Here is a 12,801-nt window from a genome sequence, read left to right on the forward strand (position 1 = left end):
TCCTGTTCTACCGGGAAAAAAGATGGCGGCTGTTTACCGAAGTTACGAGACCGAAACTTTATGAAAATGAATCTTAATATTTATCCATATATAAAGCGCACCGGGTTAAAAGCCGCACTGTCAGCTTTTGAGTAAATTTGTGGTTTTTAGGTGCGGCTAATAGTGCGGAAAATACGGTATATATATATATATATATATATATATATATATATATATGTGCAAGGAATTAGTTTCTACAGATGCAATGTATGCTTAGTAGTGTTTTACAAATCCCAAAACCAGCGAAGTCGGCACGTTGTGTAAATTGTAAAACAAAATAGAATACAATGATTTGCAAAGCCTTTTCAACTTATATTCAATTGAATACACTGCAAAGACAAGATATTTAATGTTCCAACTGAGAAACTTTATTATTTATTTTTTTTGCAAATAATCATTAACTTAGAATTTAATAGCAGCAACACATTGCAAAAAAGTAGGCACAGGGGTATTTTTACCACTGTGTTACATGATATTTCCTTTTAACAACACTCAGTAAACATTTGGGAACTGAGGATTGTTGTATTGTTTTTATTTACGATTTACACAACTTGCCAACTTGACTGGTTTTGGGTTTTGTACTTAGAAACACACATAGCCACAGCAAATGTGGGTTAAGGTAAGGCTTACCTTGAAGGGCCTCCATTACTGGAAGGATATTTTCTGACCACTGATACGCTGCAATGGCTGTGTAGATGCCAGGAAAATCTCGCTGCCAAATACGCTGACCAACTACCCAAATAGCTGTTAATTCAGGGTTTGCCTGCATACAAAACATGATATTCAAAACAGCTTCATTTGCATACTGATTCAAAGCTCTGGTTTTCAGCATGTATAAAGTGTTTTAGAATCAAGAGTTTTTTGGGAGGGACATTACATTTTAATTAGCATTTCTATGCATGGTACATTGACATGTAAACACACCAGACTCTAGCCAGAGGCTAACTGTGGCTATGGATTGCAAGGAGATAACATTTGATCAACTCATCTGGTATATAGTTCATGTTGAATACATGTTCACCTGAGTTTAGTGAATTGTTTGCAAATATATTGCTAATAAACAATAACTAGTTATTACTTAAACATGACAAAATGAGATTTGCATATCTTCCTTCCGTTCCAGTTCTTATCCTAACAAACTGATCATAAGCCAACAACCTTGATAGCTTTTAATGTCAGTTGTATAAACGTGGAGAAAAGATTAGGTAGTTTACAATGTCTAAGAAGCTGACCTGGAATGATTGGAATAAACAAACGAACAAATAGGTATGAAATAATATAAGAGTATTATATAGTTGTACTGCTGTAAGTGCACTACTATTAGACAAAACACCACATAGAAATTAGGGTGTGTCTACCTCATGTAATAGTATGATTTCACTAGTAAACACCTCATATGCATCTTCTTTACCCACATAAACCTCATTTGAGCCATCTTTGACACAAACTTGTCCCGAATTTTCAACTTTTTTCATTGTTGTTCCATTTAGTTTCACCTGGGGCGGGGCCGATAAAACAATATCAATATATATCGCAACAGACAAGCAATCGATATCAATATAAAATTTATATATATATATATATATATATATATATATATATATATATATATATATATATATATATATTATTATTATTTTTATTTTTTTGGTCAGAAAAAAATGGAAGTGGCAAAGCAAGGCATGGTCAAAGCATGATCAAAGGCACTCGCGCTCTGGTAATCCAACAAAACAGAAAGTGATTAGTAAGCAATGGGAAGGACACGCCAACACCCACTCAGGTAACAGTGTCAACTAAGTTGACACTGTTCAATCCCGGTTGCGCCAACTTGCCATCTTGCTGTTGATTCTCTGCATGGAGTGAGGAGAGAAACTGATATCTTAATATGACAACAGAAACTTGTCTTTAGTTTTGTTTGTTTTAATGCAGACAGTGCGGCAACATCCTGAATGTCACGGTCCAACTAGTAGCTTCCCCAAACTCCTCTGTGTAGTGCCGCGTATAGAGAGAGTATGGCCAACTCGACGAGGAGCTTTCTTTGCTCCCAATGACGTGTGCTCGCATGCAATTGCACTTTTTCCAACATTAGTTTCCTGATGAAATCAACCAAAATAATACATCTAAATATAGCTCTAAATATACTCCAGCTCATAAACTTACAATAAAACATGTTTTTTATCGCACCAAAGTATAATTTTGGGGCAATTTAGTGGCAGTATTTGATGCACTCTGCCGCTACATTCAAGCAGTGTTAAGTCACCAGCTGGCTCTCTAACTCGATCCCGCCGGCGCAATGTATATCAGAAATACACAATGACCAAAAATAAACGTTATAACCTCTTTTTGCCAAAATCCAGGCATCAATCCAGCACCCTTTGACAAAAAGAGAGGAAAACTGACCAAAAAAGAGGAACATTTCTATGGGTAGAAAGTACTGAAACACAAGTCTTGAAAGAAAATTTTGAAAATCAAGACTACATTTCCTGCAATTGGGTACATTTCTACATTTAATTCACCTTTCGATTTATTTTCATTTACCAACCACTTCTGGCTGTCTTTTTGAAACTTACAAGTCCCATATAAGGTATCACATAATTTTGGTTTGTTTAGTAGATCATGTACTAACACTATTATTGAAAATTTACTAACACTATTATAGAAAATTTACTAACACTATTAATATTAAAAATGTAATGCAAAATTATCTACTGTAACATGAATGCAAAAAACTCAAAAAACATTTCCCATTTGGCAACGCTATCCTGTAGCCACGCCCCCTCAGGTAATATACTTCCGGTGTTGTGACTTACGTCAAAAATAAACCTTCTCCCTGGCTAATAATAAATACTCTACAACTACAACTAGTTCAGAACTAACAGTGTTTGAATTATAATATTTCAAAAATTATAAGCTGCAAAGTAGACAGCCGTCAACATTATGACACGGAGCGCAAACGGAGACAACAACACACTAGCGAGCTGGTTAGTTAACTAGCGAGCTTGCTTTGGTGCTCCTGATCATCTCCTCGTTCTGCAACCTAGTGCCGCATTTAAGCAAGAAGAACAGAGAATACCTAAGGCTAAGGGGAGCGTTTGTATTTGTATTGATATTTCATTTAAAAAACACAAAAGGGAATGTTTTAAAAGGCAGATTTCCACGTTTACGTGGACATTTCACATGCCTGAAAATCCTCATCAGCTTTGGACAAACCACTCGACTTGTGAATCACAAAACAAACCAACAAGCACTTGACACGTCTAAACAAACAAATGTGTGAATCGATCAATTCAGACATTAATACATTTATCAGTGGCAGACTCACAGATAAATGTATAACTTATATTTTAATAAGGATTCCAATTAAGTTTTTACTCACAGTCCCAAGACGAGGCATGCCTTGGCAGTAGGAATGGGAATTAATAAGATTTTTCCGGTTCCGATTCTACTTTTGATTCTGCTTAACGATTCGGTTCTTTAACGGTTCTCTCATTGATTCTTATTTGGAAAAAAGAGAGCAAAAATGTAGATTACCATCAAATCTGTTTAGTTTAGAGCTTAGATGACCTTACAAAGCCAACGGTGAGGTCTTAAGAGGCACATAGCATAGAAAATAAATATAAGAAATAAATATTATTTTGTAGAATTTAACAAAATAAAACATGAAAATTCCTTAAGATGTAATATTTATATTCAATCAATCAATCAAAGTTTATTTATATAGCCCTTAATCACAAGTGTCTCAAAGAGCTGCACATGCCACACTCAGATCCCACATCAGAGCAAGAAAAAACTAAAATATTAATTATTTTAAAAATGTTTAAGAATCTTTTGTCATCTCCTAAAAAAAATGGTGACACTCAAAATATTACAATGGTTTGTTTAGATTTACAAAATGAAACTATCATATACATAAAATACAAAACAAGATATTTCAAGCCTTCTTTTGATTTAATTTAGATGATTATGGCTTAGTTTATGACAACATTGAATTGAAAATCTAAGAAAAAGTGGGGTCGTTAAAAACTGTTAGCATGATCTTAAAAATTATAATAAATACAAGCTTGACATATGTTACTTTGCATGTAATGAGGTAATATCACACATTAGTTTAACATTGGAAGTTGAACTGCTGACATGAATGTCACTTTTTCTTATAATTTCTGATCTCTCTTTCTGTGTCCAATACTTGCTGTATATATGTACCAAGTCAGACCTACACTGTTCCAATGTCATTTTCTCTGATGATGCAATTGTTGATGACTGAAGTGTTGATTCCAACTAAACTTAACCTCCATATCCCACACCCCGAATTGTAAATAATGTAAATAATTAAATGTATATACTGTGATGATTATCTTGTGTGATGACTGTATTATGAAAATAGTATATATCTGTATCATGAATCACTGTAAGTGGACCCCGACTTAAACAAGTTGAAAAACTTATTCGGGTGTTACCATTTAGTGGTCAACTGTATGGAATATGTACTTCACTGTGCAATCTACTAATAAAAGTTTCAATCAATCAATCAATGGACTTTTACACGATATTCTAATTTTATGAGTTTCACCTAAATAATAGATATAACTGGAAAACATGCAACTTTTCTCCGACTACAATTCATTTTCACTTCTTGAAAATCAGTAGCACTGTGGAAAATGGGTGCAAGCTTTAAATCACAAACTTAGTCATTGCTCGTACACTTCGTACACTGAAAGGAGACGCTATTGCGTCATTCCCAACCACTGGCATTGATAAGGGAGTCGTTTGAAAACATTGGCATGCGATTCCAAGGAATTGAATTGATACACTGAGAACCGGTTTTAGATTCCCATTGCTACAGCTTTTAAACTCCCATCTGCTTCAAACTTTCATTGGCAAGATTAGATAACCCTCCTAAACTGAAATCAACATCTGGGTTCACGAGCCACTCACTTAGAGAAAATGGTGTCAATACCGCAGCTCTGTTCAGTTCTCCATTCCGCAGCCAATGCAGCTTCTGTTCTAATGGTCGTCCGAAATCTTGTCTTTACAATTGTAAAAATAGGTCTTCAACTGTTAACCGGACGGCTTTGTTAGCCCCTAAGCAGCACACAACATGGCATTAAAAACTATTCAGATAATAGAAATGTCTTGTGAGAAAGTTGGTAGCCATCATGGCACTCTGAAGTCACATGAGTGCCTTTTGAGCAATCATTGGGATCGCCTGAAACCGGTTTGGCCAAACTCTCCCTATAGGTTGTATTCAGCGGACATCACGTCCGGCTTATTAATCATGTGAGGCTCGAAGTGGTGGGCCTGAGAGCATCTGTTGTCATAGCGTTGTGGGCGGCATTTTACCTTTCCAAAAAAAAAGCCATATGCTTGCGTTGTTTTAGGCTGTTGGAACAGTTCAAATCGCAAAAAGGACACAAGTTTCTTATGAGTTCCTTGAGAGGTAATCAAGAAGGGCAAAAGCTGTAAGATTTTATTAAGGAGGACGAGAAAAGGGGCACGCACTCCAGTCCAAAGGAGCAAAGTTGAAGAAAGCACAAGTTTGCAGTAATCACTTTGTTAAAGGTTTGATATAGTTTTAACATTTAGTATTTCCCATTTAAGTATCAACTTGATATTATTTGTATTTTATATTGTTTCAGAGTTCTTAAAACGCATTTTTGCTACAAGTGCAGTGTTTCCCCCAGAAAATGTTTGCTCATATCTGCTTTTAATAGCAAGATCTAGGCTCTTTGGTACTCAGATAGTTTGCTCTTTGTTTGCTGAACAGTAGCCATATTAGTTTGGTGGCTAACCAACTTGTAACAGAAAGTAAAAATGAGTGCTGCATAGAGCGACAAAAATGTCGACAAAACTTGAAACTCTGCTTTGCTGTTGGCTTTTGTAATCACACGTGCTAGTCAATTTTTGATGACGTCACATCCGGAAATGTCTGCTGACGCTAGCTGCTGACGCGAAAAATCTAAGTACTTTCTATCTGAGTGCTTCTAATTATTTTACAACTTTCTTTATTGACTACTAAATATCAAACATATTTAGTAGTCTTATCAAACCTGCAAAGCACCCACTCTCTGTTCCACCACCCCTCTCTCAGCTAGCTAGCTAAGCTAGTCGCGGCTCAAAGCAACTACGCTTCGAAGTCTTCTGCTCCCTCAAGCTGCTGCTACTGTTACGAAGAGAGCAAGAACTCGACTCGGTGAAAGATACAACCTAGCTAGCTGTTAAACTAATGAAGCTAAGCTTGTCTCGGTCGAAAGCAAATACGCTCCAAAGGCATCTCCTCCCTCACGCTGCTGCTACTGCCCTGAAGACAGCAAGAACTCGACTCGGTGAAAGAAACAAATTGAGTATGGCTCCCTGCTCTTCGTGCACCATTCTCATGGATAAATTGGAGGACTGTGTCCACCAGTTAGAGCAAAGTAATTTCCTAACTTTAGATGCCACGGACATATTTTCTAGCGTTAGCTGTAGCGAACTGACTAGCCCAGCTTGTAGCAGCCCTAAGCGGCCTGCAAGCCACGGTGTACCGCTTGAGACGCATAACAGATATAGCCCTTTAGCTAGTCCTACACCCAAGTCTCCATCACCCGGAACATACATCTTAGTAAACCAGCCATAATTAAGTGTATTCCCAAGGCCAGAGCACCTGACATTGAAGCTAGTCTTATTTAGCTGACTCGCAACAGGCCTAGAAACACGTACGACAGGCTAATCGCCCCACTTGCTACGCGAACATAGTTGTAAATGTCGGCTCCAAATACACTATGATGAGACAGTCGGAGGTTACAAAGAGGAACATAGATCGGTCTTGTAATTTCGCTATAAATATATCTCTGCATCGAGTACTTGTCTCTGGCTCCCCACCTGCGAGAGGCAATGATGAGAAGTATAGCAGATTAGTCTCGCTTAACAAGTGGCTCGCTCATTTTTGTAGAGAACAAGGACTAACGTTTATTGATAATTGGCACTCTTTCTGGGGCAAACCGGGCTTGCTGAGGGAGGACGGCCTTCACCCAAACCGGGAAGGCGCCATCACTCTTTCCAGAAATATAGATTACTATTTGAGTCAAGTTTGACTAACTAAGCAAGCTCGGACACAAGCAATTACAGTGTCTGTTAGTCCGAGTGAGGAGTCAGTTAAGCTAGAACTAACCAGCAGCAGGCTGGAGAATTCCTGCACTCAGTGGCCTAGTGGTTAGAGTGTCCGCCCTGAGATCGGTAGGTTGTGGGTTCAAACCCCGGCCGAGTCATACCAAAGACTATAAAAATGGGACCCATTACCTCCCTGCTTGGCACGCAGTATCAAGGGTTGGAATTGGGGGTTAAATCACCAAAAAATGATTCCCGGGCGCGGCCACCGCTGCTGCCCACTGCTCCCCTCACCTCCCAGGGGGTGATCAAGGGTGATGGGTTAAATGCAGAGAATAATTTCGCCACACCTAGTGTGTGTGTGACAATCATTGGTACTTTAACTTTAACTTTTTCTGGTAGAATAATTCATAACTCACATAACGTTTTTTTTCTGTAGTGACTGTGCCAGAGGTGGACATGCATTCGTCTGAGGGGGCAAATTATGACACGTTCAATCTATCGCAGCACCAAGCAAACAATCTCAAGATCCCCATCATATCAATTCCTAGATGTAATCAAAATTATTTAAGGCGCACAACACAAAATAAACTGAATGTTATTAATATCAGTAATACAGATAACATTAACAAAAAATCCTCTAAACAGCCCACTACCTATAATATGGGCTTTTTAAACATCAGATCATTGTCTCCCAAAACGTTATATGTTAAGTGAGGTCAGTGGAGACAACAATTTTAACATCATTAGTCTCAGCAAAACTTGGCTAAAACCAGATTAATTTTTCCCGCTTAACGAGACATCTCCTCCTATTTGAGTGCACATATTGCCCGTCCCCTTAAAAGGGGTGGAGGGGTCGCACTAATATACAATGAAAACCTCAACCTTACCCCCAAACCTAAGTAATAAATATAAATATTTTGAGGTTACTAGGTCTGTCAGACCGCTACCTCTCTATCTGGCTGTTGTCTATCACCCCTCTGGGCCCTATCCGGACTTTATCAGTGAATTTTCAGAGGATGTCGCTAATCTAGTAACGCACGCAGATAATATAATTATAATGGAGGATACTAATATCCATATAATTACCCCGTCAGACCCTCCGTGCGTGGCGCTCCAGACCATAATTGATAACTGTGGTCTTACACAAATAATAAATGAACCCATGCAGCGCAACGGTAATATGATAGACCTAGTCCTTGTTCGGGTGTCACCACCTCCGGAGTTATGATACTCCCGTACACTAAAGTAATGTCCGATCATGACCTTATATAATTTTAAGTTCTGACTCATTGTCAACAAGCTACTAATAACCAATGCTTTAGCATCCGCAATATTAATGCTATCACAGCTACGACTCTTGTTGGCCTACTTCCTTTAGTAATGGCAGCATTCCCAAATTATTTGGGCTCAATCGATAACCTCACTAACAACTTTAACAATTCTCAGTGCAATGCCATTGATAGAATAACACCACTAAAGCTAAAAAAGGCCCCTAAAAGATGAACCTACCCTGTGATTTACAGAAGAAACCAGAGCTCCTATACTATCATATAAAAAGCTGGAATGTAAAAGGTGCGCGACTAAACTTGAGGTTTTCCATCAAGCATGGAGCGATAGTTTAATAGCTTATAAACACGCGCTTACCTAAATATTTGTGCAGTACAGTAGCATCACATACCCACCAAACGACAACCCCGCCCCCCTCCCAGTAGCTACACCCACTCAACTGATGACTTTATACATTTCTTTAATAAGAACATTTCATTCATTAGAAAGGAGATTAAAGATAACGCGTCCCAGCTCCAACTGGGTTCTATTAACGCAGATACATATGTATGTACGACGGATACTGCCCTCCAAAATAATCTCTTTCTTTTTGAAGAAATAACAGAAGTATTCCTGCGACTTGTAAATGGGACAAACAAACATGTTTACTTGACCCACTTCCTGGGAAACTTATCAAGGAGCTGTTTGTAATATTAGGACCATCAGTGCTAAATATAATGATATAAATATATAATTATAATATAATATATAAATATAATAAATAAATATAATCATCACTTTTGTCTGGCACTGTTCCCATCGCTTTCAAAAAAGCGGGTATTCATCCTCTGCTCAAAAGACCTAACCTCGATCCTGACCTTATGGTAAACTACCAGTTCCACCTTCCCTTTATCACGAAAATCTTGAAAAAATAGTTGCACAGCAGCTAAATGAACACTTATTTCACGTTAAAATGTCTATCTGTGTTGGCCCTGCGATGAGGTGGCGACTTGTCCAGGGTGTACCCCGCCTTCCCCCTGATTGTAGCTGAGATAGGCTCCAGCGCCCCCCGCAACCCCGAAGGGAATAAGCGGTAGAAAATGGATGGATGGATGACCAAACATTGCTTATTTGTGGAGTTCCTTGTTCTCCCCCGCTTCCCACTCTCTCTCAAAACTCTATAGGCTACTAAACCCCTCCCATTCCTCCTTCCAAGATGGGCTTGCACGTATAAGAACATCCATGATTGAGGTTGTTTGCTGATTATCGGTCCTGCTAGACTTTGGCACCTATTTAATAATACCACCTTAACATTTGACAACCAAACAATTACACAAAGCGACTCGGTAAAGAATCTGGAAATTATCTTCGACACAACTCTCTCATTTGAGTCACACAATAAGAGTGTTACTAAAACAGCCTTCTTTCATCTCTGTGATATCGCAAAAATGTGTCCCATTTTGTCCACCACTGACTCTGAGGTCATTATTCATGCGTTTGTTACATCTCGATTACTGTAACGTATTTTTTTCGGGTCTCCCTATGTCTAGCATTAAAAGATTACAGTTGGTACAAAATGTGGCTGCTACATTTTTTACAAGAATAAGAAAGTTTGATCATATTATAACCTATACTGGCTCACCTGCACTGGCTAAGATGCGACTTTAAGGTTTTACTCCTTATGTACAAAATACTAAACAGTCTAGCTCCATCCTATCTTGCTGATTGTATTGTACCATATGGTCCGGCCAGAAATCTGCGTTCAAAGAACTCAGGCTTATTAGTGAATCCCAGACCCCAAAAAAGTCTGCGGGCTTTAGAGCGTTTTTTTTATTCGGGCTCCAGAACTCTGGAATGCCCTACTGGTAACAGTTAGAGATGCTACCTCAGTAGAAGCATTTAAGTGCCATCCTAAAACTAATTTGTATAATCTAGCCTTTAAATAGACCTTTTTAGACCAGTTGATCTGCTGTCTCTTTTCTGCTCTGCCCACCTCTCCTTCGTGCAGAGGTTACCAGGTGATCACGGATCAGCCTAGACGGATGATGCGCAAGCTGTTCAAAGTCGGGACCCGGCGTGACCACTCCTAATGCGTCAGTCTGTGACATCTCTGCGCCCCGACGTGTCTACGTGCAAGAGGATCCCCTGCTGGCCCCACTACGGACTGGAGTCTCAAATTATTAACCGTATCCATTAGGCAGCCATTGCTCTGGTCACCCAGGGGTGGATCCCCACATCTACGGTCCCTTCCAAGGTTTGTCGTTGTTCCTATTGGGTTGTGTTTTTTCTTGCCCTGATGTGGGATCTGAGCCGAGAGTGTTGTTGTGGCTTGTGCAGCCCTTATAAGTAAACTTTGATTGATTGAACTCTGCTGTAACATTCTGCTCTGTGCACACAGCGCACTATACTTGTGTGCCATCAATTTTGACCAAGCTAATATTATAATTTGTTGGATGGAAGTGTAACTCTTACCGCTTTTAATGCCTGAGGAATTCGCTTCCACAGATATCTGCCATTATTCCTAAAAAAAAAGCACATTTACATCAGACAGGGAAATGTTTGCTTGCTGAGTAAAAACAATTTCAACGGGACAATCTTTAAATCATATACATATGTAAACAAGTATTATGAAGAACAGAAACCTTTTTTAAATACCATTTAAGAACAGCAAAACATCAACACCTTGTGACTTGCTGAATATAAATGAAAAGCAAAATATGTAAAACTTACATATTGTAATGTCATATAACTAAAGTTTATTACAAGATGTAAATCTTTACATATTGTTATGTAGTATACAGCTAAAGTTTAAAAGTACAGGGTGTAAAACTTACACATCATTAAGTAGTACATGATTAAAGTTTAAAAGTACAAGATAGAACTTACATATCATTATGTAGTAGATAAAGCGCCAACAGTTGAGCATACACTTGAGGTGCTGCAATCCCTCCTGGAGACTGTTGGAACAAAACAATGAGTTCCCATGCACACAATAATGATTTGTTTCCCCCCTGACTTGCACAACCATATTTTCATAATACTGTAATATTTATCAGCCATTGTAAATAATAAATATACGATCTATATTCTATTTTCCATTACTTTATTGTAATTATTTTCCGCTTCATTAAATTGTGGGTGTCAAAGAGCTACTAAAATGAGACAAAATATCTTAAATGATTACTGTCCGTTGTCTTTTATTCTACAAATGTTGTGTATGTATTGTTCATGTATGAATACATATGAATAGTCAAATACCGTAGCCATTAGCAACATCCAAATGTTACAAACAAAATGACCTCCGACCAAAAACATCTTAAAAATGCTGCAAATTAAAAATGTTGCAAGATCAAACGCAAAATAAATTAAATAACAAAAACACACACACAACCCATATAAATACAATTCAAACTCAAATCGAAGAGAACATGTTTAGCATTTTTGGTTGATATGTACAAGTGAAAGCTGAAATTAATGTTTTTATTAGGCTAGTCTCATTTTAAAAATATTTTTGAGTAGATAAAATGTTGATGATGTTATTTATTCTCATATTGCAATGAGGTGGCGACTTGTCCAGGGTGTACCTCGCCTTCCGCCCAATTGTAGCTGAGATAGGCTCCAGCGCCCCCCGCGACCCCGAAGGGAATAAGCGGTAAAAAATGGATGGGATTGATATTACATTGACGCTTGTTTTTAGCTTACTTGTTAGCATTAGCGAGCTTGCTTGCCATACAAAGCTGTATCACCTCAGTTCTTCCCACAATACACAAAATACGCTTTATCTTTGCCTGCACATTAAATAAAATCAGTGACAATACCTCCAGTTCTTGAGCTTCACTTTGTTCGAGTAGTTTGTCGAAATTCTCTTCCATAATCACCGCAGCAGGCATGGTGACGAAGAAGATGAAGGCGGTGTTGTGGTGCCTGACTGCCTTTTTCCGCGATTGGTCTACGCATGCGCGAATATTACGTCACTTCCTGAACTCGCAATATTTTACCAGTATGTAATTTATGACGGAGCTTCTGTGACGTCAGGTGCTATGATAGTTGAATGTTTTATTAGTTTTGTCTAAAAAAATTATATTACATAGTGTATAAAAACATGCTTACGTCACGTACCACCTAAAAGAGAATATGAATATAAAAATGAACAATTTCACCCAATTTCAGTCTTTTGTCATTGTAATGAATGGCGCAAGGAGGCGCTGCTGACTGACATCGCAATTTTTTTTATTTTTTTTAAATACTGATTTTTTTCTAAACGAGGCATATCTTAAATACATATCTGCGTCCTGACAAAAAATAAACTTTTAACATTTTCAGTATTGGGAATTGATGTATTTAATGTAGATAACGTAGTAAAAAAAGACAAATCCGTACGGTTTAAAAATAAATACTGGTGTTCTTGAA

General features: G+C 38.1%; 1 protein-coding gene across 1 annotated transcript in view; it reads right to left on the reverse strand.

The window, feature by feature from the left end:
- The window catches only part of cops8 (COP9 signalosome subunit 8), a 34,815-nt gene extending 22,453 nt beyond the window's left edge, over positions 1–12,362 (reverse strand). The window contains exons 1-4 of the mRNA XM_061926372.2: positions 12,210–12,362; positions 11,278–11,348; positions 10,864–10,912; positions 670–802 (exon numbers count right to left, since the gene is read on the reverse strand). Of these exons, the coding sequence (XP_061782356.1) occupies positions 670–802; positions 10,864–10,912; positions 11,278–11,348; positions 12,210–12,281 (325 nt within the window). The 5' untranslated portion in view covers positions 12,282–12,362. The remainder of the gene's footprint in view (positions 1–669; positions 803–10,863; positions 10,913–11,277; positions 11,349–12,209) is intronic.
- Positions 12,363–12,801: the final 439 nt, after the last annotated feature.

The sequence above is a fragment of the Nerophis lumbriciformis genome, linkage group LG31 (assembly GCF_033978685.3).
Source record: "Nerophis lumbriciformis linkage group LG31, RoL_Nlum_v2.1, whole genome shotgun sequence".
NCBI classification, from domain to species: domain Eukaryota; kingdom Metazoa; phylum Chordata; class Actinopteri; order Syngnathiformes; family Syngnathidae; genus Nerophis; species Nerophis lumbriciformis.